The sequence below is a fragment of the Balaenoptera acutorostrata genome, chromosome 3 (assembly GCF_949987535.1).
Source record: "Balaenoptera acutorostrata chromosome 3, mBalAcu1.1, whole genome shotgun sequence".
Classification (NCBI taxonomy): domain Eukaryota; kingdom Metazoa; phylum Chordata; class Mammalia; order Artiodactyla; family Balaenopteridae; genus Balaenoptera; species Balaenoptera acutorostrata.
This window is the reverse complement of record NC_080066.1, coordinates 60,197,885-60,224,207: the sequence shown is the minus strand read 5'-3', so window position 1 is coordinate 60,224,207 and position 26,323 is coordinate 60,197,885. Positions and strand designations below refer to the sequence as shown.

Sequence of the window (26,323 nt, the reverse complement as noted above, 5' to 3'; positions counted from 1 at the left end):
GTTTCATTCACAAATATTTTCTCCCATTCTGAGGGTTGTCTTTTTGGTTTGTTTATGGTTTCCTTTGCTGTGCAAAAGCTTTTAAGTTTACTTAAGTCCCATATATACACTACCGAATGTAAAATAGTTAGCTAGTGGGAAGCAGCAGCATAGCACAGGGAGGTCAGCTTGGTGCTTTGCATGACCTAGAAGGGTGGGATAGGGAGGATGGGAGGGAGGCTCAAGAGGGAGGGGATATGGGGACATATGATTCACTTTGGTGTACAACAGAAACTAACACAGTATTGTGAAGCAATTATACTCCAATAAAGATCTATTAAAAAATCATAACAGTACTTTTCTCACGGGTTTTTTTGTGGAGATTAAATGAGATAATGCATGTAAAGTCCTGTGATATAATATGAAATATATGTTTGGTCTTTGTCCCCGGTTCTGGCACAAAGCTTCTAAAACTCTTGTAATTTCCTGAGCAGTAGGGGAGAGAGGAGCATCTTTTTTATTCATAATAAGACCCTTTCAGCTACACATGAATTTATGCTAATGAAGTGAGTCTTGGAGGATGGGTGCTGATTATTAGAGGAACCAACCAAGTGACTAGAGGGCTGGAACTTCAGCCTCACCCCCCACCTTCTGGGGAGGGGAGATGATTTGATCAACCAGGGGTCAATGATCTGATTAACCGAAGCCAGCATAAAAGCCCTAACCAAAGAGGTTCAAGAGCTTCTGGCTTGGTGAGCAGATCTACATGCCAGGAGCATGGTGCACCCCCAACTCCACAGAGACAGAAGCTTCTGTGCTCAGGACCCTTCTGGATCTCACCTTATGTATTTCTTCCTCTGTCTGTTCATTTATTATCATACCCTTAAAATAAACTAATAAACATAAGTAAGCATTTCCCTGAGTTCTTTGGGCTGTATTTGCAAATTATAGAACCTGAGGAGGGGATCATGGGAAGCCCCAACTTACAGCCAGTTGGTCAGAAGTACAACCTAGGACTTGAGGCTGGCATCTGAAGTGGAGGCAGTTTTGTGGGACTGAGCCCTTAACCTGGGGGTCTGCTCTAGCTCCAAACAGTTAGTGTCAGGATTGTTTAATGCGAAGGAAAACTCCACATGTTTAGCGTCAGAAGTGTTGTGAGAGTAGAGAGAGTTTTCTTTTAAATACGTAGTGCTCAATAAATATTTGTTTTTATTATATATTGTTAAACAGTAAGGCAGGAAGGACAGGGATTTGATCATCGTTTACTGATCTAAAATTCTGATTCCTAAGAATCAGATCACTGATTGGATATGAGAGAGGCAAAAAGAAAACTTCTCCAATATTTTGGGTTTGGGTAACCTGGTTCATTCATTTAGTAAGTATTTATTAAGTCTTTTCTATGTGCCAAGCCCTGTGCTAAGAACTTTGCATTAATTTCTAAGAAATCCTCACAACTAACTCTGTGAGGTACTACAGGCACTATAAGATAGGTACTACTTCACCTTTACAGATAAGGAAATTGAGGTGCAGAGAAGTTAAAGGTGAATATAAGAATGATACAAGAAAATTCAGAGACCTAGTTTGGGGAGTATAGATAGCTCTATAGGTAGGTCATTAGATGGAGAGATACAGAATCAATGTGTTCTCATTTATATTGAAAGAGATAACTACTGAGAAGGTGTTTGAATGGCCAGGGTTCTAGACTTGAGTCATCTGTAGAGAATGGAGGGTTAAAATGACAAGAAGTAAACAGCTATTTACTATATCATACTAAGGGGGACATGAAGAGAAATCAGTGAAGGAAATACAGTGGTATGATTAAAGTCAAGTACATGTGAGCTATGTTCTTCAATATTACATATTCATACGAAAAGAAACATAAATTGTAGAGAATTTAAAAATATCCGCTTAGGGTCTTTCTTAGTATCGATATGAAAACTATTTCAGTACTTCAGGAGTTAGTGGCCTTGCCTGGGTGTGTTATTTGCTTCCTTGCAGTTCCAGTGAGTTCTGGCATCTATCTGTGGAGTTACAGTTTCAACTGCTCTCTCAAACAAGTTAAAGCTTTCTCTTATGAATACCATCTGTGTTTCCTCCGAAGGCATTATGTGTGCCTTATTTTCTCCAGCCTTTCTTCTAGGATACATTAATTTTGTAAATATTTTTAAAGACCATGGGAAAGGCACTATACCGGGTGTAAGAAGGGATGAAAGACAAAAAAAGTTTTACATGGTTTTTGCCCTCAAATAGCTCTTAGGCTAGATGACTACACAGCCATCATCCATGATACCAAGTGATATGCCATACAGAAGACGGGGTACAATGGGATTCTGGACAACAAAGAGATGGGAGAAGGCTTCATAGAGTTGGTGATATGTTAACTAGGTCTGCGTGTTACATCCACTTATTTAAAATATGTGAATATGTCTATACATATATATTCCTTTCAAAGTTTAAAAAAATCATTGATCTCAGGGCTACAACAGACCTTGAGAGATTATCTGATTCAGAATATCACTCTACACATTTGATACACAAGGCAAGTGAGACCCATAGAAAGACATGCTTGTTCATGTAGTACTTTCTTAGGTTTAAAAAATGGTCATGAAATTGCTAGAAGACCTTAGTGGTTTCATGTGCATTGCAATGTTTCATCAATTCATCTTTAACTATGCAGGGAAACCCTTTATGGAATTAGATTTGGTCCTATTGGTTTTTAATTACCCAAGTTAGTGTGAATTTTTATCTGGTCACATGGAGTTCCCAGATTCATAGGACTTGGCAGTTTCAAACCAGATTTCTTCTACAGCTTTCTGGCCCATGTCAAACATTTGCTGCAAGTGCTTCCACCCAGTTTTTGCAGTAATCATGAGATACTCTTCGTTCTCTGGGTATAGCTGGCAAGAGTGTGCAGCTAAGACAAGTGACTGACAAAAACGACTGCATACAAGTAGAAACAAAGCACCCCTCTCCACAGGTGTCAGTGGGACTACACTTTCAAACCCTGCAAGGACATGACCTCCTACTTGTATAGGAGTCTTGCTTTCAATCATCATGTACATGATGGTGATTGCCACTTCAAACACATAGTAGCCATAGCTCATGTCATCAAAATCTAAAATCCCAGACACTTGATATACAGCATCTCCAAAGGCTGACTTGCTGGACTCTATTAAAATGTTATGGTCGTTAAGATCTCCATGATTGATACCTGAAAGGAGAAAAATCAAGCCTAGTAAAAACAGTTGTTCAATACCCTAGTTCATTCTCTTTCCTTTTCTCTTCCTCAGGTATGGACATTCAGATAATTTGATAAGCAGTCAGAGATAAAGAGCTAATCCCTCTTTTTCTTGAAATAAAATAATTTCCTCTGAAAAGGATAAAAGCAGTTAATTTTGGTGGTTGTTTTTTGCTTTTGCTTCTCATCAATACAAGGCCAGAAGATGGAGACTGTAGTCATTGTGAACACCTGATTTTGGCTATAAGCCAAGTAAAGGGAAAATAACTGTATACACACACATACACACACACCTACGTGTGTGTGTGTGTGTGTGTGTGTGTGTGTATTCATATTATTATAAGAAGCAAAGAGTCCTGGAATGAACCAGATGTGCCTTTATTTTAACCTAGGATTTCTAAAAGAAATTTCTGATGACAAGGTAATTCCGAATGTCCCCAGTCTTTTGATTACTGGAAAAGGTGATGTTATTTTAAGTCAGTACCACTGGAAGTGGGGGGCCTGTGGCTAGTGCTGGCCCACAAACTGTTATTAGTCTGCATGAAATAAAAACAGAAATTGAGACTGTTTAGATAATTTCATAGTGATTTTTCATCAAAGAGTATGACAGGGGCCTTATCTCATTAACAGTATAGGCCAGTTTGGGTGTTGTCAAATGTGCATGGTAAGTCATATGTGGTGTGAGCCGTGAACTAATCTTGAACAGTAGGGCCATGTATCAGGCTGCAGTGGGTTGGGAGAAAAACCCAAACTTTTACCATGGATAGTTTGAGAAGCACTGATTTAAACGACTGAGTGAGGGGACTTCCCTGGTGGTGCAGTGGTTAAGAATCCGCCTGCCAATGCAGGGGACACGGGTTCGAGCCCTGGTCCAGGAAGATCCCACATGCCACGGAGCAACTAAGTCCGTGCGCCACAACTACTGAGCCTGTGCCACAACTACTGAAGCCTGCACGCCTAGAGCTCGTGCTCCACAACAAGAGAAGCCACCGCAATGAGAAGCCCACACACTGCAATGAAGAGTAGCCCCTGCTCGCCGCAACTAGAGAAAGCCTGCGTGCAGCAACAAATACCCAACGCAGCCAAAAATAAAAAAATAAATAAATGTATTTAATAAATAAATAAATAAATAAATAAACCTCTGAGTGAGGATTAGGAGGAGATGGGGATGTCCATGCCTACTGAAGCAGTGAGTCATGTACTTCATAATAAGTACATGATATAAAGTCCACAATATTAGCTTCTAAATATAATGCTGATTTCTTCTATATGAGTTAGTATTGTGTAATTCATGTTAAATGATATGGCACAGTTGGTGGCCTGTAAAAGCAATGAATATTACTGTAAACTACATGCTTCTGATATTGGGGTTCATCATACAATTGATGCCATGTCATAGTTTCACTGGCAATATTTTTTCTTCCTAGAGGTTCATAAAGTAATTGGATATCTTGTACAGTCAAATGGCGTTTTAGAATCAATGAAATGTTACTTCACTAATGCAATCTGTACATGCAAGAACCTCTCTCATTTTGTTGCTTCTCTTCACATGTCCAATGGCCTATTAAGAAATGATACAGCGACTTAATGCTTGGAATAAAATGACGAAATTTGTTGAATTTGAGAATTAACAAAAGAAAAGAAAGAGTTCTGATCCAGATGGCAGAGTGAATTCATTCTTTGATAACCCCAATATACATAGCAATGATAAAAGTAAAAAGAGAAAACAATAAATATACAGCCAGCCTCAAAACAAAGATAGATTTATACACTAAAAACAGAATAGAAATGCCAAGCACAAGCAGGGCAGTGAGCAGGAATAAAGCCACAGGTTTGTCTATTGTGTTCCAGATCAGCAGTGTGCTTTCCCCCTTTGGGAGAAGGAACTTAAAATGCTACCTGCTGGTTGGGAATCAGACTCACTACATGAAGCTGGAGGCAGTGATGAGGGCTTCCCAACTCTTAAAAGGATGAGAAAATCTGCTACAACCCACTGTTTAGACTACTGCAGGTCCAAAGAGGCAGAAGGACAAAATATAGCCTTGAAACCAAATGCCAAACCAGGCTGCTGTGTGACTATATTCTGTGCCTGATCATTGTAGTTACTGAAGTCTTTGGTTCAGTGTCTATAGTCAGTTTCTTGTTCTTGCTCATGGTACCTTATTTCCCTGTGTGCTGATATAGAGTATGTTCTCTGGCCACAAGGCAGTTACTCTAGAAAAATAATCAAGAAGAACTTCTAAAACTGAAAAACACAATGAAAAAATTAAAAACACAATGGTTGGGTTTAAGAGTTTAGACATAGCTAAAGAGAGAATCGATAAACTAGAAAATTGTCGAAAATGCAGCACGGGCAGAGAAAAAGATTAACACACACACACACACACACACACACACACACGAGAAGGTAATATACATAGAGGATGCAGTGAGAAGGTCTAACATGAGCTTAATTGGAGTCTCAAAAGGAGAAGAAAGAGAGAAAGGTGCAGAGGCAAGAATTTTCCATAAATGATGAAAGACCATGTCCACACACAGATTTGAGAAACCTGAGTAGATCAAGAAAGAAAATTATTATTATTATTATTTTTTTTTTTTAAATAAATTTATTTATTTATTTAGTTTTGGCTGTGTTGGGTCTTCGTTTCTGTGTGAGGGCTTTCTCCAGTTGCGGCGAGCGAGGGCCACTCTTCATCGTGGTGCGCGGGCCTCTCACTGTCACAGCCTCTCTTGTTGCGGAGCACAGGCTCCAGACACACAGGCTCAGTAGTTGTGGCTCATGGGCTCAGTTGCTCCGCTCATGTGGGATCTTCCCAGACCAGGGCTCGAACCCGTGTCCCCTGCATTGGCAGGCAGATTCTTAACCACTGCGCCACCAGGGAAGCCCCCAGAAAATTATTTTAAGAAAATATCTGAAAAGCATCCCAAAGGAGAAAAAGACAAAAGCAACAGACTGACAGCTGGCCTCTCAGCAGCAATGGAAGCTAGAAGACAGTGGAATTCTAAAATTCTAAACCCATGAAATCTAAAATTCTATAGGCTGTGAAAATCTCCTTCAGGAACGAAGACAAAATAAAAAACATTTTCAGACAAAATCAGAGAGAGTTCACCATTAGAGAACTGCATTAAAGGAAATTCAGTAGGTTGTATTTCAGGCAGGAATAAAATAACTCCAGACAGAAGGTTTGGGGTGCTGGAAGATTAAAAGGGAACATATAAGTAAATCTAAATAAACTAGACTCTAAAACAAAAATAATAATGTCTTTTGTGGTAAAAATATAGAATTAAAGTTTACTAAAACAGCAGCATATGAGTCAGGAAAGACATAAATGGAATGAAAGTATTTTAAGGTCCTTGTATTGTCTTGAATAATATCAGACTTTGATAAGTTAAAGTCGCATGTTAGAATTCCTAAGGTAATCATTCAAAGAATAGAGAGTATATAATTTTCAAACTGCTGGAGAGAGAGAAAAAAAAAAGACAAAAATAATTAGCACAAAAACAATTCACTCAAAAGAAGGGGGAAAAGGAAAAGAAAAAATGGAAAAGAGAAAAAATCAAGAGAACAAAATATGATGGGATAGCTATATAATGTCAGATGGAGTAGACATTAAGGCAGACAACAATGGCAGAGATAAAGAAGGCTACTTTATATTGATAAAAGATACAATTTCCTAGTAAGACAACAATTCAAATTTTATATGCATGTTGCCTTGAAATATATAAAGCAAAATTTGACAGAAATACAAATAAAAATAGACAATCCACAATCAGACTGGGAGATTTTAAATATACTTTTCTTAATAATTATTAGAACAAGCAGACAAAAAGATAACTCAATAGTATAGAAAACTTAAACAACATGATTAACAAATTTGACCTACTGGACATATACATAACTCTGTACCCAGCATCTACTGAATAAATTCTTTTTAGCACACAGGGAACATTTTTAAAAAATTACCAAATGCTTCATTATAAAGTAAATCTTAACAAATTTCAGAGTAATGAACTCATATAGAGCTGCTCTGTCCCACATAATAGCCACTTGCCATAAGTTACCATTTAAATTCATTAAGATTAAATAAAATAAAAAATCCAATTCCTTAGTTGCACTAGTCATTCAAGTGCTCAGTAGCCACACAAAAGCTAGTGTGTTAAACATCACAAATACAGAACATTTCCATCATTGAAGAAAATTCTACTCGACAGCACTGATACAAAATATGTTCTCTGACCATAATGCAATTACAGTAGAAGTCAACAGTAAAAGGATAATCAAAAATTTCATCATATATATCTTTTATTGATCTATGTCAATGGAGAGGTAGACCAATGTTCACGGATTATCTTACTCAATCTTATAATATAAATATATATACCCATTTTCTCCAAATGTGTATATAGATTCAATTCTAGCCAAAATCTAGCCAAAATCTCAACAAAATTTGTCTTTAAACATGACATGCTGATTCCAAAATTGATATGGAAATGTAAAGGACCAAAAATACTCAAGACCCTCTTATAGAAGAACAAGAAGGTGGGAGGACATGTTCTACCAGATATGAAGACTTTAAAAGTTAAAGAAATTAAGATACTACGGTAATCTTTAGGGATGCTCAAAAATATTCCAGTTATCTTCCTTCTAGGAACATGCTGGGTTGCAATTCCCTGCTTCCCCAAAAGCTGTATGCAGCCGTGCAGCTTTTTTTGGTCACTTACATATGAACAGAAATGATATCACTTCAGGGCAGAAGCTTTAAGATCCAGTGTACAATTTACTACATTTTCTTTCCCCATAGCGACATTCCAGTTGGTGAAAGTTCCATCAGTCTAAATCCCAAAGTGAGAAAACACAGAGCCCTAGTCAATCCATGATAGACCTGCAGCTTGAGTTGGAACTAAACCTTTGTTATTATAGTCCACAAGAATTTGGGGGTTATTTGTTACTGCAGCATGACCTAGCCTAGCTGATACACAGTGTGGTATGGGTGCAGAGACTGACAAATAGACCAATAGAGTAAAATAGAGTCCAAAGACATATTTGATTTACAACAGAGGTAGTACTGGAAAACAAAAGGAAAAACATGGCTTTTCAATAAATGTTGGTGAGAAAATTTATCAGCCATAAGAAAAATTCACACCATATATAAAAATAAATTCCAGATGGATTATAGGCCTATTATGAAAGGCAAAAAACTAAAACTTTAGGAAGATAATATAGGGTAATATCTCATGACCACAGGTAGGGAAAATTTTTTTCAGAAAACACTAACCTTGAGGTAAGAGATTGGTATATTTGAAACCAATAAATTAAGGATTATTCATCAAAACATATCATGAAGAGAGTGAAAAGACAAGCCACAGAATGGAACAAAATATCTGTAACACATATAACCAACCAGGGGCTTGTATCCAGAAAATATTTTGAACTTCTAAAATCAATGAGAAAAAAATCCCAATAGAAAAACAAGCAAAAGACTTGAAAAGGCACTTCACAAAAGAATATATCCAAATGGCTAATAATTGGGAAATGTATATTAAAACCACAATAAGCAACCATTACACACACATCAGATTGGCAAAAATTAAAGTCTGATAGTACCAAGGTTGTAGAGGAATATAAATTTTATTCTCTGCTAGTAGTGGTACAAAGTCATACAACCACCTTGGCATTAATAATGCCACCTTGTTTGGCATTATCTCTGAAGCTGAAAATGGACATGAACTATGACTTAGCAATCCTACCCCTGAGCTCATGAAGTCATATACCCAAAGAACTCATGAACATGTATACCAAGAGACACAAGAATATTCACAGAGCACTGTTCTTAACAGACCAAAACTGGAAAGAACTCAAATATCTTTGAAGAGTAGAATAGCTAAAGTGTGGTATATTTATGAATCGCATACTCTACAGTAATAAAAGTTAAAATAAGCTATAGCCACATGCAACAACGTGGATAATCTTACAGAAGTAATATTAAGAAAAAAAAAAAAAAAAAGGGAAGACACGAGTGAATATATACTGCAGGGAGGCAGATGGGACAGGGAGACCAGTTAGGAGGCTACAGCAATAATCCATTTGAGAAATGATGGTATTTTGGACCAAGTGGTAGTAGTAAATGTGGGGAACAGGGTTAGAAGTAGGGTATTCTTTGAAGTCAGAACTGATAGAATTTGACTGGATGTGAAGTGTGGGAGAAAGAACAAAGTCAAGCTGATGACTTGTAAGTTTTTGGTCAGATAAACTAAGCGAATGGTGGGTACTATTTTAACGGGATGAAGATGACTGGGAGGGGGAAACAGGTTTGAGGGGGAAAAAAATCAACTCCTTTTTTTTTTTTTTTTTTTAACCATATTGTGTTTACACAAAGTAAGTGCTATTGGACTGAACTGTGCCCGCTCACACCCCCACACCGAGTTTCCTGCAAATCATATGTTGAAGCCCTAACCCTCAGTGCAATGGTATTGAGAGATGAAGCCTTTGGGAAATAATTAGGTTTAGGGGAGGTCCTGAGGGTGGGGCCTTCATGATGGGATTAGTATCTTCATGAGAAGAGATACTGGAGAGCTTGCTGGCTCTCTCTCCACCATGTGAGGAGGACACAGAGAGAAGAGAGTCCTTACTAGAACCTGACCGTGCTGGCACCCTGATCTCAGACGTCTAGTCTCCAGAGCTATGAGAAACACATTTCTGTTGTTTAAGCCACCCAGTCGTTTGTGTTTTTTTAATGGCAGCCTAAGCTGACTATTACAGAAAGCAGAGGACAAAAAGGATGTGCAAAGCCTATCCTTGGCTTTGCTAGAAATGCCTCCTCAGTTTCTTGCCTTTTGACCAGTACTTCATTCTGGGTCAGAAGGTTTGTTACACACTAAAGAAATTGTTGGGCTTCCCTGTCGGCGCAGTGGTTGAGAATCTGCCTGCCAATGCAGGGGACACGGGTTCGAGCCCTGGTCTGGGAAGATCCCACATGCCACGGAGCAACTAGGCCCGTGAGGCACAATTACTGAGCCTGCGCGTCTGGAGCCTGTGCTCCGCAACAAGAGAGGCCGCGATGGTGAGAGGCCCGCGCACCGCGATGAAGAGTGGCCCCCACTTGCCGCAACTAGAGAAAGCCCTCGCACAGAAACGAAGACCCAACACAGCCATAAATAAATAAATAAATAAATAAATAAATAAACCCAAAAAGTTAAAAAAAAAAAAATTGTTGTGCATGTGCATAAGGAGTTATGCCCTAGCATGCTCATTGCAGCATCATTTATACAGAAAAAAAAAGGAACCAACTAAAATTCCATTAACAAGAGGATAGACCCAAAAATATTACATTAAAATAAATTATGGAACACACACACACACACACACACACACACACTATGGAATATTATTCAGCAGTTTAAAGCTAACCAACTAAATGAACTAGAACTACACATATTAAATGGATCAATCTGAAAAACAATGTTGAATAAAAAAGCAGGTTGTAGAATGATAATATACAGTGTGATGCCATTTATCTAAAGTTTGAAAGCACGCAAAATACTACTGTAGGTAATTTATGAATACATATAATTTATGAATTCATAAATATAATTTATGAATTACTACATATGTAGTAATATTAAACATGTATGCAAATTTAGTAGGGAGAGGAGAGGTAGAATCATGTAAAGTTTAGAGGGGGCTTCAAATGTAGCAATTTTAAGGGATTAGCGGGGGCTTCAAATATAGCAATTTTAAGGGAAGTGAAAGTATTATCCTTTAAAAGCAACAGGAGCAAATCTGACAAAGTTTTAAGATTTGATAAAGCTAAGTTGTACCTCCATATTTTGCTGATGGTTTGAAATTTGACAATTTAAAAATCAAGAAAAATACTGATTTGAATGGGGGAATACTCACATTCTCGAAAATGACTTAATTTGGTCATTACTTCATCCTTGAACAGCTGAACAACCTGTTCAACCATCTCTCGATTCCGATTCTGGCCCAAGGCATACAGGTATTTCTCCAAAAGAGGAACATTTTTCAGATTCCAGATGAAGTTCTCCCGATGAAGACTACTTAACTTTGGGTGATGGAATTTCTAAATCAAAAGCAAAGAACCTCTTAGACTCTTAACAGCACAACCACTATGGAGAGGTCTGCACCCTCCAAAGGGTGGGCTGGGTGTGCCTTAGGGAAAGAGCTGGCATTCTCTCATGGTCACTGACTTGCTCCATTTACCTTAATCCACAAAGTGGTAATAACATCATATTTCTAGAGGATCTCATAGTTTTGAGAACACATTCCCATCTTCCCCGATCCTCACAACTGGGCAAAGACAGGTGTCACTATCTGTGGCCTACCAAAGGAATGGAGGCAGCTCTAAAGAACTCTGCACTGGGCCCCCTGCTCCCTCTCTGACTTCATCTTCAACAACTTTTTTTCACTCTCCTCTAACCACACGACACTGGCCTCCCTGCTGTTCAAGGAACATGCCAGGCACGTTCCCACCCTTTTACGTTTGCTGTTTCCTCCTCCTGGGGACCCCAGGAATCCGTATGGCTAATGTCCTCGTTTCTACCAGGTCTTTACTCAAACATCAACTTCTGGGGGAGGACTCCTTGACCACTCCATCTAAAATGTCAACCCTCTCTCCAATATTTCATATCCCTCCTCTCTGCTTATTTTTTCTTTGTAAGCACTTGGCACAAAATGCTGTCTAACAGTCACCATGATTTCCTTACTTACCTTGCTATCCTTGCTAGAACGTAAGCTCCATGAGGGTCAGGAGCTTGTTTTGGGCCTGTTTTGTTCACTACTGTATCCCCACATCTAGAACAGTGCCTGGCACAAAGAAGGCACTGCTCAAGCAATATCTGTTGAATAAATGAATGTTTTTAGCATAGAAAATTCTAGAATTGGAAAGGCCTTTAGATGTTGACCACTCTATCTAAAGTTCTAAATGACTTTGACCATCATTGCACAAATGAAGAAAAGTTCAGAGAAGGATGATGAGTTGCCACTATGGGGCTGAGGAAGGACCCGGGTCTGCAGACTCCAGTCCAGACCTCTTTCACACAGTGAGTGCCTGAAGGGGTCTTGGTGTCCACCCAGTGGAGTAGCTTTCAAATTTTTTTGACCATGACTTGCAGTAAGAAATATGTTTTACATTGCAACCTGGTATACAGGTAACACACACCTAGGGGAAAAATGTTTCTGTTAACAATACTTACAACCTTACATGTGCTGTATTCTGAGATTTTTCACTTTATTCTATTTCTTTAAAAATGTTCCTCTAAATTGATTTTAACACCCACTCTCATGACCTGGAGTTTGAAAACCTCCCCCTGATGCTCCTGTTACCATTATCATGTCCTTGCTAAGTGGTCATGTAGCCTCTGTTTGAATACTTCCTGCAGGAGGTACTTTTTACCCTTATTGAGATGGCTCTGTGTTCTCTCTTTTGCAGAGCTAAAATCTGCCTCTCCCATAGTGTCTATGCAATGGGTTCCAACTGTGACCTCTGGGGCCACGGGAACAGGATTAGTTCTCTCCCACATGACTGTCCTCCTGATATCTGAAGACAGCACTTCTGCCCCTCAGTCTCTTCTGTAGAGTAAACCTTTCTAGTTCCTTCAGTTGTTCCTCACATGACATGGTTTTGAATCTCCTGACCATCTGCTGTGTTAAATGTCACTGTGGATCACAAAAATACTCTACATAGAAAGCACTGAAAATAGTTAGGAGTTGTGACTTCTGGGGAGTAGGACTGGAAAGGAACTAACAATGAAAATGATGGTAGAGAGAAAAAAGGTTCATTTTACACCTTTCAGTACTGCTTCAGTACTGATATTTTTACCATGTGCATATATTACTTTTATTTTTAAAGAAGGAAAAATATAACACTCTTGTTGGGTTTGCAATGGAGCAACTGTCCATTCAGGGAAGGCTCCGAGTCAGTTTCTAAAATGGTAGCACTGTTACCCCGTGCATCCCACTCTGGTATGGAGTAGTGGGAAGAATACTTGGGATCTGGACTTGGAATCAGACAGATCTGGATTTCAACTGGCTTTATCACTTAATATCTCAGATCTTAGTTTCCTTAACAGTAAGATCAGGTATCAATACAAACCTCACAGGGAATGTAAATTGGTGTAGCCACTATGGAAAACAGCATGGAGGTTCCTCAAAAAACTAGAGTTGCCATATGATCTAGCAATCCCACTCCGGGTCATATACCCAGATAAAACTATAATTTGAAAAGATACATACACCCCTTTGTTCATAGCAGCACTATTTATAATAGCCAACCTAAATGCAACCTAAAGCCAACCTAGGAAGTAACTTAAATGTCCATCAACAGATGAATGGATAAAGAAGATGTGATACATGTATACAATGGAATATTACTCAGCCATAAAAAGAATGAAATAATGCCATTTGCAGCAACATGAATGGACCTAGATATTATCATATTAAGTGAAGTAAGTCAGAAAGAGAAAGACAAATACCATACGGTATTACTAACATGTGAATCTAAAATATGACACAAGTGAACTTATCTATGAAACATTAACAGACTCACAGATAGAGAGGACAGACTTGTGGTTGCCAAGGCGAAGGGGGGGTGGGGGAGGGAAGGACTGGGAGTTTGGGATTAGCAGATGCAAACTATTATATACAGGACAGATAAACAGCAAGGTCCCACTGTGTAGCACAGGGAACTATATTCAATATCCTGTAATAAACCATAATGGAAAAGAATATGAAAAAGAATATATATATATACACAAGTATAACTGAATCACTTTATTATACAGCAGAAATTAATACAACATTGTAAATCAACTATACTTCAAAAAAATAAAATTTAAAAAATACCAACCTCATAGTCATCTGTTGATAAACTAAGACATGAAATAAAGATTTCATACATAATAGGTTCTAAATAAATGTTTATTGAATGTGAATCTTGCAGCTTATGTGCCTGGCTTCTCTGGCCTTTCCATCCTTTGGCTCCTTAGCACACCAACCTGAGTTTCTGATACGTTAATCATTACCCTTTATTAGCCTATCTAAGCCTACCTCTTTTCAGCTTCCTCACTCTACCTCTCACACCAATTCCCATTTCTCAAGCACCTTGTTTTCTCTGCTATGAAGCTCTGACCACACTCATACTCATAAGCCCACCCTATATTTTCTTCTTTCTTATACTTAAATGAATCTCCTAAGATTGACCTCCAGCCCATTTGTGAACCAAGCAGCAACCAAATTCCAGTACAGATCAGTTGGTCCCTTCACTTGTGAACACTCAATTCTGGCAACAACCAGAACTGCGTTGGACTCTGGGCTCCTTGTACTCTGGGTCCCCCAGGCCTGCCCGCCACTGGAAGCTTCAATGGCCCAGCCACATCCCCAGCAGAGCAGTCACAGCCTCTGCCACACCCCTGGGATTAAAATTCTGCACCTGTGTGGTATCTTGTGCAGACTCCGTGGTTCCTAGTGCTTATACAGAAATTAAAAACTTACCACCTGCAAAGGCATGGGGGGAGGTTAGGTGAGGGGATGAACAATGGGAATAAAGCATGATAAAATGCATTATAATACCTAGTGAGGAATGCTTCTCTTGGTTTCCTCTATAACTCCCCTGTCCCCTGCGAGACAACTTAAGATAAGTTGCACAGCAGAGCGGCAGATGGTTAACTACACAGCAGAACTCACTGTCAGCAATAATGTGGTGCTATCTCCTCCTGAGAACTGTATTTTCCATTTCAGAATTTAGAAGCAAAAGTTGAAACCTCAATGGCAACGGGCATATTAATAAAGGCCACAGGTAGTGTAGAAGGAAAGATCAGTAATAAAGAAGTCCTCTGTAACAGACACTCATCTCAACAGCTCATTTTGTAGATTGGATTCTGAGGATGGTAGAGAGACTTTCCTGAGCCTTCCAATCCATTCAAAGGTCTTTCTAAATAAAAGTAATATATGAAGAAAATTTCCTAAATGTACACTTAATTAGGAGAGCCTACCCCAATCCAAATTATATTAATGTTCAGAAATTGATGTTTTTAATGGATGTCCACAAATGGATTTGCCCCAAATTAATTGAAAACTATTACGACAGAAATGCTTAAACATTTACTAACCAAACCCTCAGTAAATATCTATTGAATAAACAAATAGAGTGCAAGGTGAAATGGTAATTATTGTCAACATAGAGAAAAGTCTTTCAATTGACAAACATTTACTGAGCACTAACTATGGGATAGTGTGGTCTCAGACTCACAGAATGTATAGGTTAGTGACTCATTTTGGGGTGATGGGATTACTATTAACTTTAATTTTTTTTTGTATGTTTATCTGACTTTCTTTAATGAATCACTGAAAGGGCTTTTAATCAGAAAAGAGAGTTATTTCTATTTGGGGATAAAAAGGTAAATAAATACTAAATATTTTGAGTGTAATATAGATTTCAGTTTCTGGCCAAGAGGGAGTAACAGGGTTTACCCTCCTGGTTGAAATAGTTACAACACTGGACAAAATATATAAAACAATAGTTTTAAAGTTACTAGACATCAGGCAATGAAGGACAGGGATCCCTGAGAGATGGAGAACAAATGAGGTGAGTTTGTTTCGGATTTTGGCCTTGATAGAGGTGGAAGTGCAGGGAGGGAAGACCCAGGCAGAGCCCAGGGAACTCTCTGAGTTGAGGAGGCAGAGCATCTAGGAAGACCAAAGCTGCTAGAGTTTGCAGGATAGATGACCAGAAAACAGGTTGCTACAGAGAGAGAGAGAGCACTCTAGAGATCTGCAGAATGTTCCCTTTGAGAATCTGGCAGATCAGTGTATGAGTATGAGGAAGCTACTCAATGCTGGGGAAAGAACCACCTGAAAGGATTAGAGGGAATAGTACTTGGATACACAGGGTCAGAAATAGCACCTGTTCCCACCAATCATACTCATAGTTCACGGGACATTGGGTAGAGAACTCAGAAGGGTCTTGCATTAATAGCGGGAAATAATTGTCCCTAGACTAAACCCAGCCCTGGTCCCACCCAGCAAGTATTGAAAGCAAGACACAAAAGCACCAAACTGCTTCAACTGCATCCACTCAAGGAAGCTCAATGAACACCAAGCACAAGAAACATGACCAAAACTATACCAAGACACATCATTATCAAATTGCTCAAAAGTAGAGATAGAGAAAATCTTAAGGACACACACACACACACACACACACACACACACACACACAGAGGACATATTACGTTCAGAGGAACCATCTGACAGCAGATTTCTTGTCAGAAACAATGCAGGAGAAGAAAGTAGTGCAATGTGTTTAAAGCACGTTGGAAAAGACAGTCAACCTAGAAGTTTATGTCCAATGAAAACATCTTTCAAAAATGAAGGTGAAACAAAGACATAAGAAAGCTGAAAAAATTCATTACCAGCAGCCCCACACTGCAAGAAATATTAAAGGAAGTCCTTTAGGTAGAAGGAAATGATATGGATCTACAAAAAGTATGAAGAGCACTGGAAAAGGTAACCATATAGGCAAATATATCATTTTTTCCTAATTAAATCTCTTTAGAAGATAATTGAAAGTTTAAACAAAAATAATAACAATGTATAAGTAAAAGGTATGACAACAATAGAATAAGGACAGGAAGGAAGAAACAGAAGTACACTATGTCAGGTGCATATACCATACATGAAGTGATATAACTTGAAGATAGACTGTGATGTTAAAGATGTATTCTATAAACCCTAAAGTAACCACTAAAATAAACAGAGTTATAGCTATAAGCCAACAAAGGAGATTAAATGAAATCACAAAAAATACACGAACCAAAAGAAGGTAGAAAAAAAAGCAAATTCGAGAATAAAGAATAGATGTGACAAATAGAAAACAAATAACAAGATGATAGGCTTAAACCTAACCATATAAAAAATCATATTAAATGTAAATGGTCTAAACATCCCAACTGGAGGTCACAGATTATCAGATTGGATAAAAAAGCAAGAGTCATGTATATGCTGCCTACAAGAAATACACTTCTACTATAAAGTAGCAAAGAATTTTTCCCTCGTTCCCAGAAGACTATAAATATCAAGTCTATGAAGGTAGAGAGAATTTTAAAAATGTCCTAAAGCTTATTGTTAAAGTGTTCTCAGCCCTGTCTCATTTCTCACTTAACTCTCCTTAAGGCTCTACCTTACTCTTTTCTCTAAAGCACCAACCAGATAGGAAAAAAAATTGTGGACAGAATCAGGGAGTGGGAGCAGGCAGGCTGATCCCACCGGGTACTAATGGAGCACATGTGAAATGCGTAGAGGCTGATCTGCTTTCCTGTACGGCAGGAAGCCTTAGCTTCCACAGATCTCAACACTTTCTAGACCCCATCTCTGATATTTTCCCCCTTCCCCTCCCTCTGGTCCTTTGTTCCAGGCTGTGGAGGCAACCACTTGATTGCTACCAGAGGAGAGCCCTGCCTACTTTAGAATGGAGTTGTGTCCCAGCAGACCCAGGCTACAGTCCATGTCCTGCTCAGTCCTTTCCTCTCTCACACCCTTAACATTAAATCAGTCACCAAATTTGGTTGGCTCTGTCTCTTAAATATATCTTGAACCTTTTCTTGGTTCAAGCCCTCAATCAGCTTTTTCCTGATTACTGCATTAGCTTCCTAGATGCATTCCCTGCCTCCATTCTGGCTTTCTGCCAATCTACCTATCATATTGGCCCTCAGAGGGCTATAAATTAGAATTTTTTTTTTCCTGTTTAAAAACCCTCCAAGTCTCCCTGCTGAGCAAGCAAATAAGACAAAATTCAAACTCCTTAGTGTCATATATGATAACATATTTTATAATCTGACTCCACCTTATGTTTCCAACTTTATCCCCTGTCTCTCTCAGGTTTAACCCCTACACTCCAGCCACAGTGAATTATTCAGAGGTTCTAGAACATAGTCATTGTACTGCCATGATTTTTTCATGCTCTTTCCTTTCACTGAGCACCCTTCCTCCTTTTCTCTGACTGACTGATGGATTTGAAACTTTTAAGAACTAGCTCAAAAGTTTTTTTTTTAGTTAAAAATTTTTTTTTATGAAGCCCTTCTTGAATACCTACTATGTGTTTGACATTGCTAGACATGAAGGATAAAAGACGACTAATTAAGATGTAGACCAATTTCTTAAGAAGGTCATTTCTTCTTATGTAGCATATGTAACAGGAAGCACAAGCAACAAAATTACAACATCATACATGATAGACTGTTACCCTCATGGCTCCCTATGAACAATGCCTCCTGGTGTGCATGCCCTTGTGCAGCTTCTCCCGGGTGACTTTGGGATTAGACATGTCACTTGTTTTGGCCAATGGAATATGAGCTAGCATGATTCAAGCAGAGGCTTGATAAGCATTTGTACACTGGGGCTTGTCCTCTTGGCACTCTCTCTTGGAAGCCAGCAGCTGTGTTGTAAGGATGCTCAAGGCCATCCTGGAGGATGAGACACCAGGTGAAGAGAAGGGGACACATGGAGAGGATCTGAAGCACCGCAGCTGAACTCCCAGGTGAATATAGCTGCATGAGTGACCCCAATTAACACCAAGAAGAGCAGAGAGGCCAGTCAACCCACAGAATCATATGGGTTGACAAGATGTACAAGTTCCGATGAAGCAAAGAGAAGGAAGTGATCCTCTTCGTACAGCCTGGGAAGAGAAAGAAGGGTCCAGGGAAGATTTCACAGAGGAGGTGGTGCCTGAGCTGTGTGTTGAAGGATAAGTAGGAATTTTGCAGAGCAGGGGAAAATGTATTACTGGTTGAGAAGATGGCATATGCAAAGGCGCAGATGCATGAAACAGAAAGGCACATTCAGGGAATGACGGGAAGTTCTATTCTGGTGGTAAGAGAAGCATGAAAGGGGAGACGGACAATGAGACTGAGCAGGGAAGAGGCAGGGATGAGGCCACACAGTGCCTCGTCTGAAAGGAACGCGGAGGACCTTGGCCTTTACTTTGAAGTCAGTGAGAGGCCACCGAAAGGTTTTAACTATAGAACTGACATAGTCAGATCTGTAATTTTAAAAAGTAACTCTGAACTGGTATAAAGAATACATTGAAGGAGAAAAACACCTGAATGCAGGGAGGGATAGTCAAGGCAGGAATGGAAAGAAGAAGATGGACTGTAGAGACATTTGAGAGGTAGACTGGCTAGGATTTAGTGAGTAATTGGAAGTGTTTTACTCATACAAACTGTGGTTTGCTTTTTCAAGAAAGTGTCTATCTGTCCCCCTGGAGCACACTCCTCTAGGACAGGAGAGTCTTTACCTTTCCCGCAGTGCCTGCCATAGAAGAGGTACTTAGTGAACATTTGTTGATTAAATGAAGATGTTTCGGTAGGTCTGGAAAAATATTTGTCAGACAAGGTACCATTTCTATAGGACCACAACATCCTTAACACAAGTCATTTCAATCCATTTGTAACACAGCTATTGCTTCATATAGAGGTCTGGCTACGTCTTATCTGGATGAAAACTTCAGGATTTAATTTGTGAATGCAGACTGTTTTTAGTGAGCAGCATAAAGAATACCATGGATTTCTAAAGATGTAGGTAATCTTGCTAATACACTAGTAAAGTACAGACCTGGGCAGAAAGAAATCTTTTACTGTCATAAAATGTATGCATCTACTACACTATTTCCTTCCTAACACATGTTAAGAGGCGCCATATAAAAAGAGAGTCTGGGGCTTCCCTGGTGGCGCAGTGGTTGAGAGTCTGCCTGCCAATGCAGGGGACACGGGTTCGAGCCCTGGTCTGGGAAGATCCCACATGCCGCGGAGCGACCGGGCCCGTGAGCCACAATTACTGAGCCTGCGCGTCTGAAGCCTGTGCTCCTCAACAAGAGAGGCCGCGATAATGAGAGGCCCGTGCACCATGATGAAGAGTGGCCCCCACTTGCCACAACTAGAGAAAGCCCTCACACAGCAACGAAGACCCAACACAGCCATAAATGAATAAATAAATAAATAAAATTAAAAAAAAAAAAAAAAAAAAAGAGAGTCTGACCCTAGGTGTATTTAAAATAAAATAAATCAAAACCAACAAATAAAGAATTCTTATAAGCAAAATAAAACCTCAAATCTTACCTCCAGTGTTTTATCCAATTTGGCAGCTACCCTTCCAATTTCATATAATAGCTGGGGGCTGATGGGAATCTCGGCTATAGGTCTTCCTGGGAGATAAGTCAGCAGCCTCACCAAGTAGCTTTTGATTTCAGAGCCGCTATCTAGATGGATGGAAGTATATATCCTGTCAATTATTCTTGAAAAAATAAAAAAAGAGTAGAAGCTATTCTTCCTTTCCAATTACTATTGCAAAGAATAATACAGAACAAGAGAAAAAACACGCTAACCTAGGACAAGTCAGTAGGATTCTGTGAAGCAGGGCCGAATGGATCAAGCAAGCAGGTACAAGAGACAGACATTAGAACATTGGGACCAGCCATTTACATACTAACATAACTGTGGCTCCAAGTCTGCTGGCCTTAGCTCTAAACATAAATCACCAGCTCTGGTAAGTGAAGGCCTAAAAAACATTTTTTATAAATTTAAAATCGAGGAAGGTATGATAAAGAAATGAGTGTTTCAGAATCACAGGCTTCTTTAGGGACAAACTGCTGCTTGGAGAACTCTATTAGATACAGCTTAAAAAAAAAAAAGATACATCTTAGCATTTAGAATTGAGAGGAACCAAGTTTCACAGATGAGGGTTCCTTAAGAATTTAAGTTGTGCACCCAAGGTCACATGTACAGTAATTACAGAGCTGGGATCTAAAATTCCTGATTCTGTGTTCTTTCTACAAGATCACAGCACTGAAATATACAGCTGATCTGATGAATAAAAATATTTAATTATTTTCCTGATTAAAAATAAAAGTTCCCTTAGTTTCCACATGTCCCCTTAGTTGTTCATCCATCAGATCCGCCCGTCTCTACTTGGGTGATGCTGTGGCTTCTCCCAACTGCTGAAAAAGTAACCCTGTCTACACTTGGAATGATGTACCTGTTCTTGATATTTCTACTTGTAGCCAAAATGCAGTAACGCACATGGACAGGTGATGACCAGTGGTAGTCTCGTACCTACTGACATGAGAGAGGTTATGTTGTCTCCTTTAGTACGACACACAGAGGCTGTTGGAAATCCAGCCGCTCTCAGAAATATGATGATGTGACTCTGCACTTCAATCAGGTCTGGAGTTTTGCTTGACTCGCTGTTGCTTATTTTGAGGACATACTCGTTTGGGCCATCTGTAGTGTCTTTGGTTCTTGAAATGCATACATGAAAGTTTTGGTCATCATAGCTAGGAAGTGGCTGGATCTTGGAAACTTTTAATCCAAATACCGATTCCACTAATGCAGAGGCTTGTACCTCACTGAAAGTGGGTTTGGTAAGAGCCTGTGATTGCTGACCATCTCCACTTGACATTATTTCTAAGGAAAAAAAAAACCCAAACAAATAAACTAGAAAGGGGACATATAATGAATATACTTATTTAAAATATTTTTCTTAGACAGACCAATAATGTTTCCCAGTACTGATTCTGTACTTCTCTTGATTATGAATTTTCACTCATAAAGTTAAAAAAATCAAATGAGTGTATGAGATAAAAAAGCAGTGAATAAAAATCCTTGTACCATAAATGATTTCTAAACTCACCTCGCAAGCAAAAGGTATGTTTCCAGGGACAGAATGAAGACCAGGAAAGCACCTTGATATCACCAATTCCTCCACCCCTCCCAGTACCATGAACTTTATTTAAAGGGGGAAGTTCGGTCCTGAGAGGTTAAGTGTCTGGCCCAAAGTTATATATAAAGTTACAGTGAGAACTCAGCACTCTAGACTCCTAATCCATAATTATGTACTTTGGACTATATTACCATCAGTTTTGGTTTAAAATATAAATTCAAATACAGTGATTTTACTTTTCTGTGTTAAATTATAAAGGTCATCATCTAGCTTATTGCACATACTTTGAAGGGTGTACTGATGTGCAAAGCATCACGTGAAGTGCTGTGGGAGACAGGAAATGCACTTAGAGGGCTCTGAAAAGTCAACTCAGAGTCACAGATATCCCAAATAATAAAAAAACATAAAAGCTGTTCAAAACAAGTTATAAGGCAGTTAAGTGATAAACTGATAGAATGCCAAAGAAAACACTGAATTGAGTATAAACCTGAAATGACTGAATTATCACTGAAGTGACTGAGTTTACCTTAAATTGTAAAGAATAAAATTTCTACTGTTAAGCAGAATAGGGGCTTAAAATAAAAATTAAGGTCGCTTACAAAAAGTAAAGGTGCTTCTGAGTTTATGACCTATGAAATTAATATCTACAAAAACTGTGGTAGAAATTCAGGGGAGACAGAAATTACTACAGCCTAAGGATATTCTTGAGAAGATGGATTTGAATTGAGTTAGTAAATATGAGTTGGATATATAGGATGGGGGAGACTGTTTTCTTCTCCTTGATAATGCCACCCTCTGCTGCACATACTTGGCATATTTCCTGAGCATATATATATATATATATAGAAGGCAATGTAAGGCTTCTGTATATCCTTTAGGACCCAAATATTTAAGATCCTTGCAATCTCGCTTCCCCCTTTTCCCAAAATAGTTTTATTCCAATCCTTCCTTCATAGTAAATTGTAAATAATTAATAACATCTTGGGGATGGGTTGCATTTTAGGGTGCAATTTAGATTGCTGTTCAAAGGATGTAATGTTATATAAAAAGAATCTCGGGGGCTTCCCTGGTGGCGCAGTGGTTGAGAGTCTGCCTGCCAATGCGGGGGACACGGGTTCGAGCCCTGGTCTGGGAGGATCCCACATGCCGCGGAGCGGCTGGGCCTGTGAGCCACAATTACTGAGCCTGCGCGTCTGGAGCCTGTGCTCCGCAGCGGGAGAGGCCGCGATGGTGAGAGGCCCGCGCACCGCGATGAAGAGTGGCCCCCACTTGCCGCAACTCGCACAGAGACGAAGACCCAACACAGCCATAAATAAATAAATAAATAAACCCAAAAGTTAAAAAAAAAAAAAAAAAGAATCTCATAAACAGCTCTTGTTGATAGAAATCAGAACAGCTGTTGCTTCTGGCAAGAAGGTGGCATGAGGGAACAACTTTCTGGGAGGCAAATGTTCTGTATCTTGACTAGGCTTTGGTTACATGGGTGTAAACATTTGTCAAAACTTAGCTTAAAACTTAGGTCAGAGTAAGATCTGTGAATGTCACTGTATATAAATTTTACCTTAAAAAAAAAAAAAAGGCTTTGTGAGAGGCTGGCTAGGACAGGTGGTGGGGTGGGTCTTAGGACTTTCTCAGAGCTCCCCAAATCACAGCATATGCCTGTTAATGTCTAATCACTTCAGATCTATGACAGCCAAAGTCCAACTTATTCCAGTGAAGGGAAAGGGATAAAATTCAGGGAGGTACACTAGGGCTCTCCTATATGACCCCCTCCCTGACTCAGCCCCAAGACTATAGCCTGATGACTCAAGTGATACGAGTATAAACCCCAAATGCCAGTCCCCTCCCCATCCCTCCTTGCCTGATCCTCCTAACCTAAGTGATTCCTCCTGCCTCTAAACTTGCATAGCCCCTTGTGCCACTGTAGGTTTCCACCACCTGTTATAGTTATTGCATTCTTGCCAATTGCTTCTCATGTCTGCTTTCTGACCAGTGCATTTGCTTTCAGAAGCAAATTAAGTCGTTCAGATTTTGTTTACTAAATACATGTGACAAAGTCTAAATGGGGTTTGAAATCATCTTTGCACCTGAAACTTCTGGGAACCAATATATCCCGTCACATCATATATGGGCTTAAGACTTCACATGGGATTTTAACATTCCTTCTGGAGATTTACAAACAGGTGTAAGGCCCATATTCAGAATGTAATATGAACTAAAGCTTTAAATTCAAGATGAAATCCTGAAGTAATTTTTCAAATCCTAAAGCATTAAAGTTGTCAGGATAATTCTGAATTTGATATGAATTATAAATACTTAAAGTTGGAAGGACCCTTAGAGGCAGTTAGTTAGGCAGTCTAGAAAATGTTTCTATAACATTCTTGAATGGGGTTTGTTAAGCCTCTACATGAAGCGCCCTTGTTTTCTAAAGCAATGTAAAGCAATGTTGGCAGCTCTAGCCATCAAAAGACAGCCTGGTGTAAGAAAAAGTTGTGCTGGTTAAGTGTATTTTACCACAATTTTTTTTTAAATGAAGAAAAGAGTTGCTCTGCTGGGAGAAATAAAACATATTTTATACCTAGCCTCTGAAATTTTGGACTATTCACATCTCCTCTAAAAGGGAGTTGGACTAGGTCATCCCTAAAAATCCCTTCTAGTGCTAACATTCTCTTTCTAAAGTTCTTTCTTTTTGAGCTTAAATTTGCCTTTTTTTCTTTGTCTACAAAGACTCCAAATTATGGAACTAATGACACAGATCAAGTCAGCTGCTGTAAGTAAGTAAATACAGAGAAATATGTTAAGAGATGTCTGTCTTAACCAAATGTCTTTTGTATGGGTGGAGGGGGCAAAGAAGGGACCTCAAATCCTGTAGGTAGTTGATCTGTATTTCCTGCCAACAGTGTTTCACTTGGCTTCTGAGAAAGCACTCAGCAAGCAAATGTTTTCCAACTCCAGGGCTTATGCCAGAATCTCGAAACCTTTGTCCTACAACCAGGGGAGCTGGACCTTAAACTCTGCACTTTGTGTAAAGTATGCCAGAAAAGAAACAGGAGTCATTCTTGATTCCCCTCCCTCACTCTCAAAGTGTTACCAAGTCTAGTAAATTCTACCTTAGCATGTCTTCCAAATTGCCCTTCTTGACCTGCAATTCTTTCTATGTCCTTCCAAGGTTGGAGAGCAAGGATTATACCCAGTAAATCTCTGTATCCCCAGCCCAGACTCTAGCCCAGAGTCTTATTAAATATCAGAGGAACTAACGAAAGGAGGGTTGCCTTTACTCAGTAGGCTTATGGGGCCGTTTACCCTCAAAGGGGATCAGGAAACAGAAAGGCAGGGAAACTAGAATCTGTAGTCTTTCAGACAACAACAACGGGTGCTGTGAGTGTCTTCCTTCTGGGTGAGAGGGAAAGAGTGGTGGGCGAGCGGGCTGCAGAAGAGTCAGGAAAATAAGGGAGGAGGAGGACGCACAAGTTCAGAGCGTTATTACGTTAGTGAGGTCCAGTCGAGCCCTAGAAATTGTTCCCACCAGACACCTGGCCGTGAGTGCCAGGCGCCGTACCTCCCCTCTGTCAGGGTCTCCACACAGGTCTGGCAGGGTTGGACCAGATGGCTTCTCGGGTCCCTCGCCCCAATTCTGGGATCTCAACCCAGCCCTTCTGGGTTACAGGTGCGATCCAGGGAGGAAGGTGACTTGCGCATCACCTACGCAGCGAGTCTGACGTGGATCAAGGACGGGAGAAGCCCGAGGCTCATGACTCCTGGCCCGACTTGCAGCAAGCCTCCCTGCTCTCTGGGCCAGCCTCCCAGAGGGTTCTGGGGTTCGTCTCTGCTTTCCCCACCCAGCTCACCCGCAACGACCCGAGGTCCTGAGGTGACTCCCGCTCTCCAGCAGCCAGGGACTCTAGCCGCAGTCCTGCGCTCTACATCGGAGGTCTCGCCTGACTCACAGCTCCTGGGTCCGCCCCTCGTCCGGGACCGAGAGTCCTGACTTCTGATTGGCTCCTCGAGATCCCACCGCCGCCAATCAGCGCAGACTCTTGGAAGGCGAGGCCCGTCCAGGCCGACCTGGGCTATTTCAGCCCCGTCCCCGGCCTGCCTAAGAGGCTGCGAACAGAAATTCCGAGATTGGGTTTCGGATGGTCTTTCTGCAATCCTGCCCCGCCTTCTCTCGGTGGTCACCCCAGTCAGAACTCGGCTACCTCACTACAAAACTGGATTTCTTGTTTATGATTGGCTCTTCCAGATTCCGCCCCGCCCCTCCCTTTGGTGAGTAGCCATTTAGCAGGCTTTCAGCTCTTGAGTGGCACCTTGCAGTTCCTCCCAGTCCACGTAGCTGCGGAGGCTTCTTGGCCTTATCTCAGGATTCTAGTTGTCTGGGT

General features: G+C 40.0%; 1 protein-coding gene across 3 annotated transcripts; it reads right to left on the bottom strand.

The window, feature by feature from the left end:
• Window positions 1–1,204: 1,204 nt before the first annotated feature.
• HYKK (hydroxylysine kinase) lies at window positions 1,205–26,041 on the bottom strand. 3 transcript variants are annotated; one of them, XM_007173436.2, is made up of 5 exons: window positions 25,793–26,041; window positions 21,338–21,688; window positions 20,345–20,484; window positions 11,115–11,298; window positions 1,205–3,190 (listed from the first exon to the last, which is right to left on the bottom strand). In XM_007173436.2, exons 2-5 carry the CDS (start codon window positions 21,681–21,683, stop codon window positions 2,730–2,732), a joined length of 1,131 nt encoding a protein of 376 aa, XP_007173498.1. In that variant the 5' UTR covers window positions 21,684–21,688; window positions 25,793–26,041; the 3' UTR covers window positions 1,205–2,729. The 3 variants fall into 3 exon arrangements, with proteins under 3 accessions (XP_007173498.1, XP_057400220.1, XP_007173499.1); XM_057544237.1 differs by lacking the exon at window positions 1,205–3,190 and adding an exon at window positions 5,858–6,057; XM_007173437.3 differs by lacking the exon at window positions 1,205–3,190 and adding an exon at window positions 6,413–8,050.
• Window positions 26,042–26,323: the final 282 nt, after the last annotated feature.

Coding starts and splice junctions, on each gene's coding strand:
- HYKK (XM_007173436.2), bottom strand. CDS start 21,683: ATGTCAAGTGGAGATGGTCAGCAATCACAGGCTCTTACCAAACCCACT. Junction 11,299..20,344: donor AATTGGATAAAACACTGGAG/GTAAGATTTGAG, acceptor CTTTTGATTTAG/AAATTCCATCACCCAAAGTT. Junction 3,191..11,114: donor ATTAAGTCATTTTCGAGAAT/GTGAGTATTCCC, acceptor TTCTCCTTTCAG/GTATCAATCATGGAGATCTT.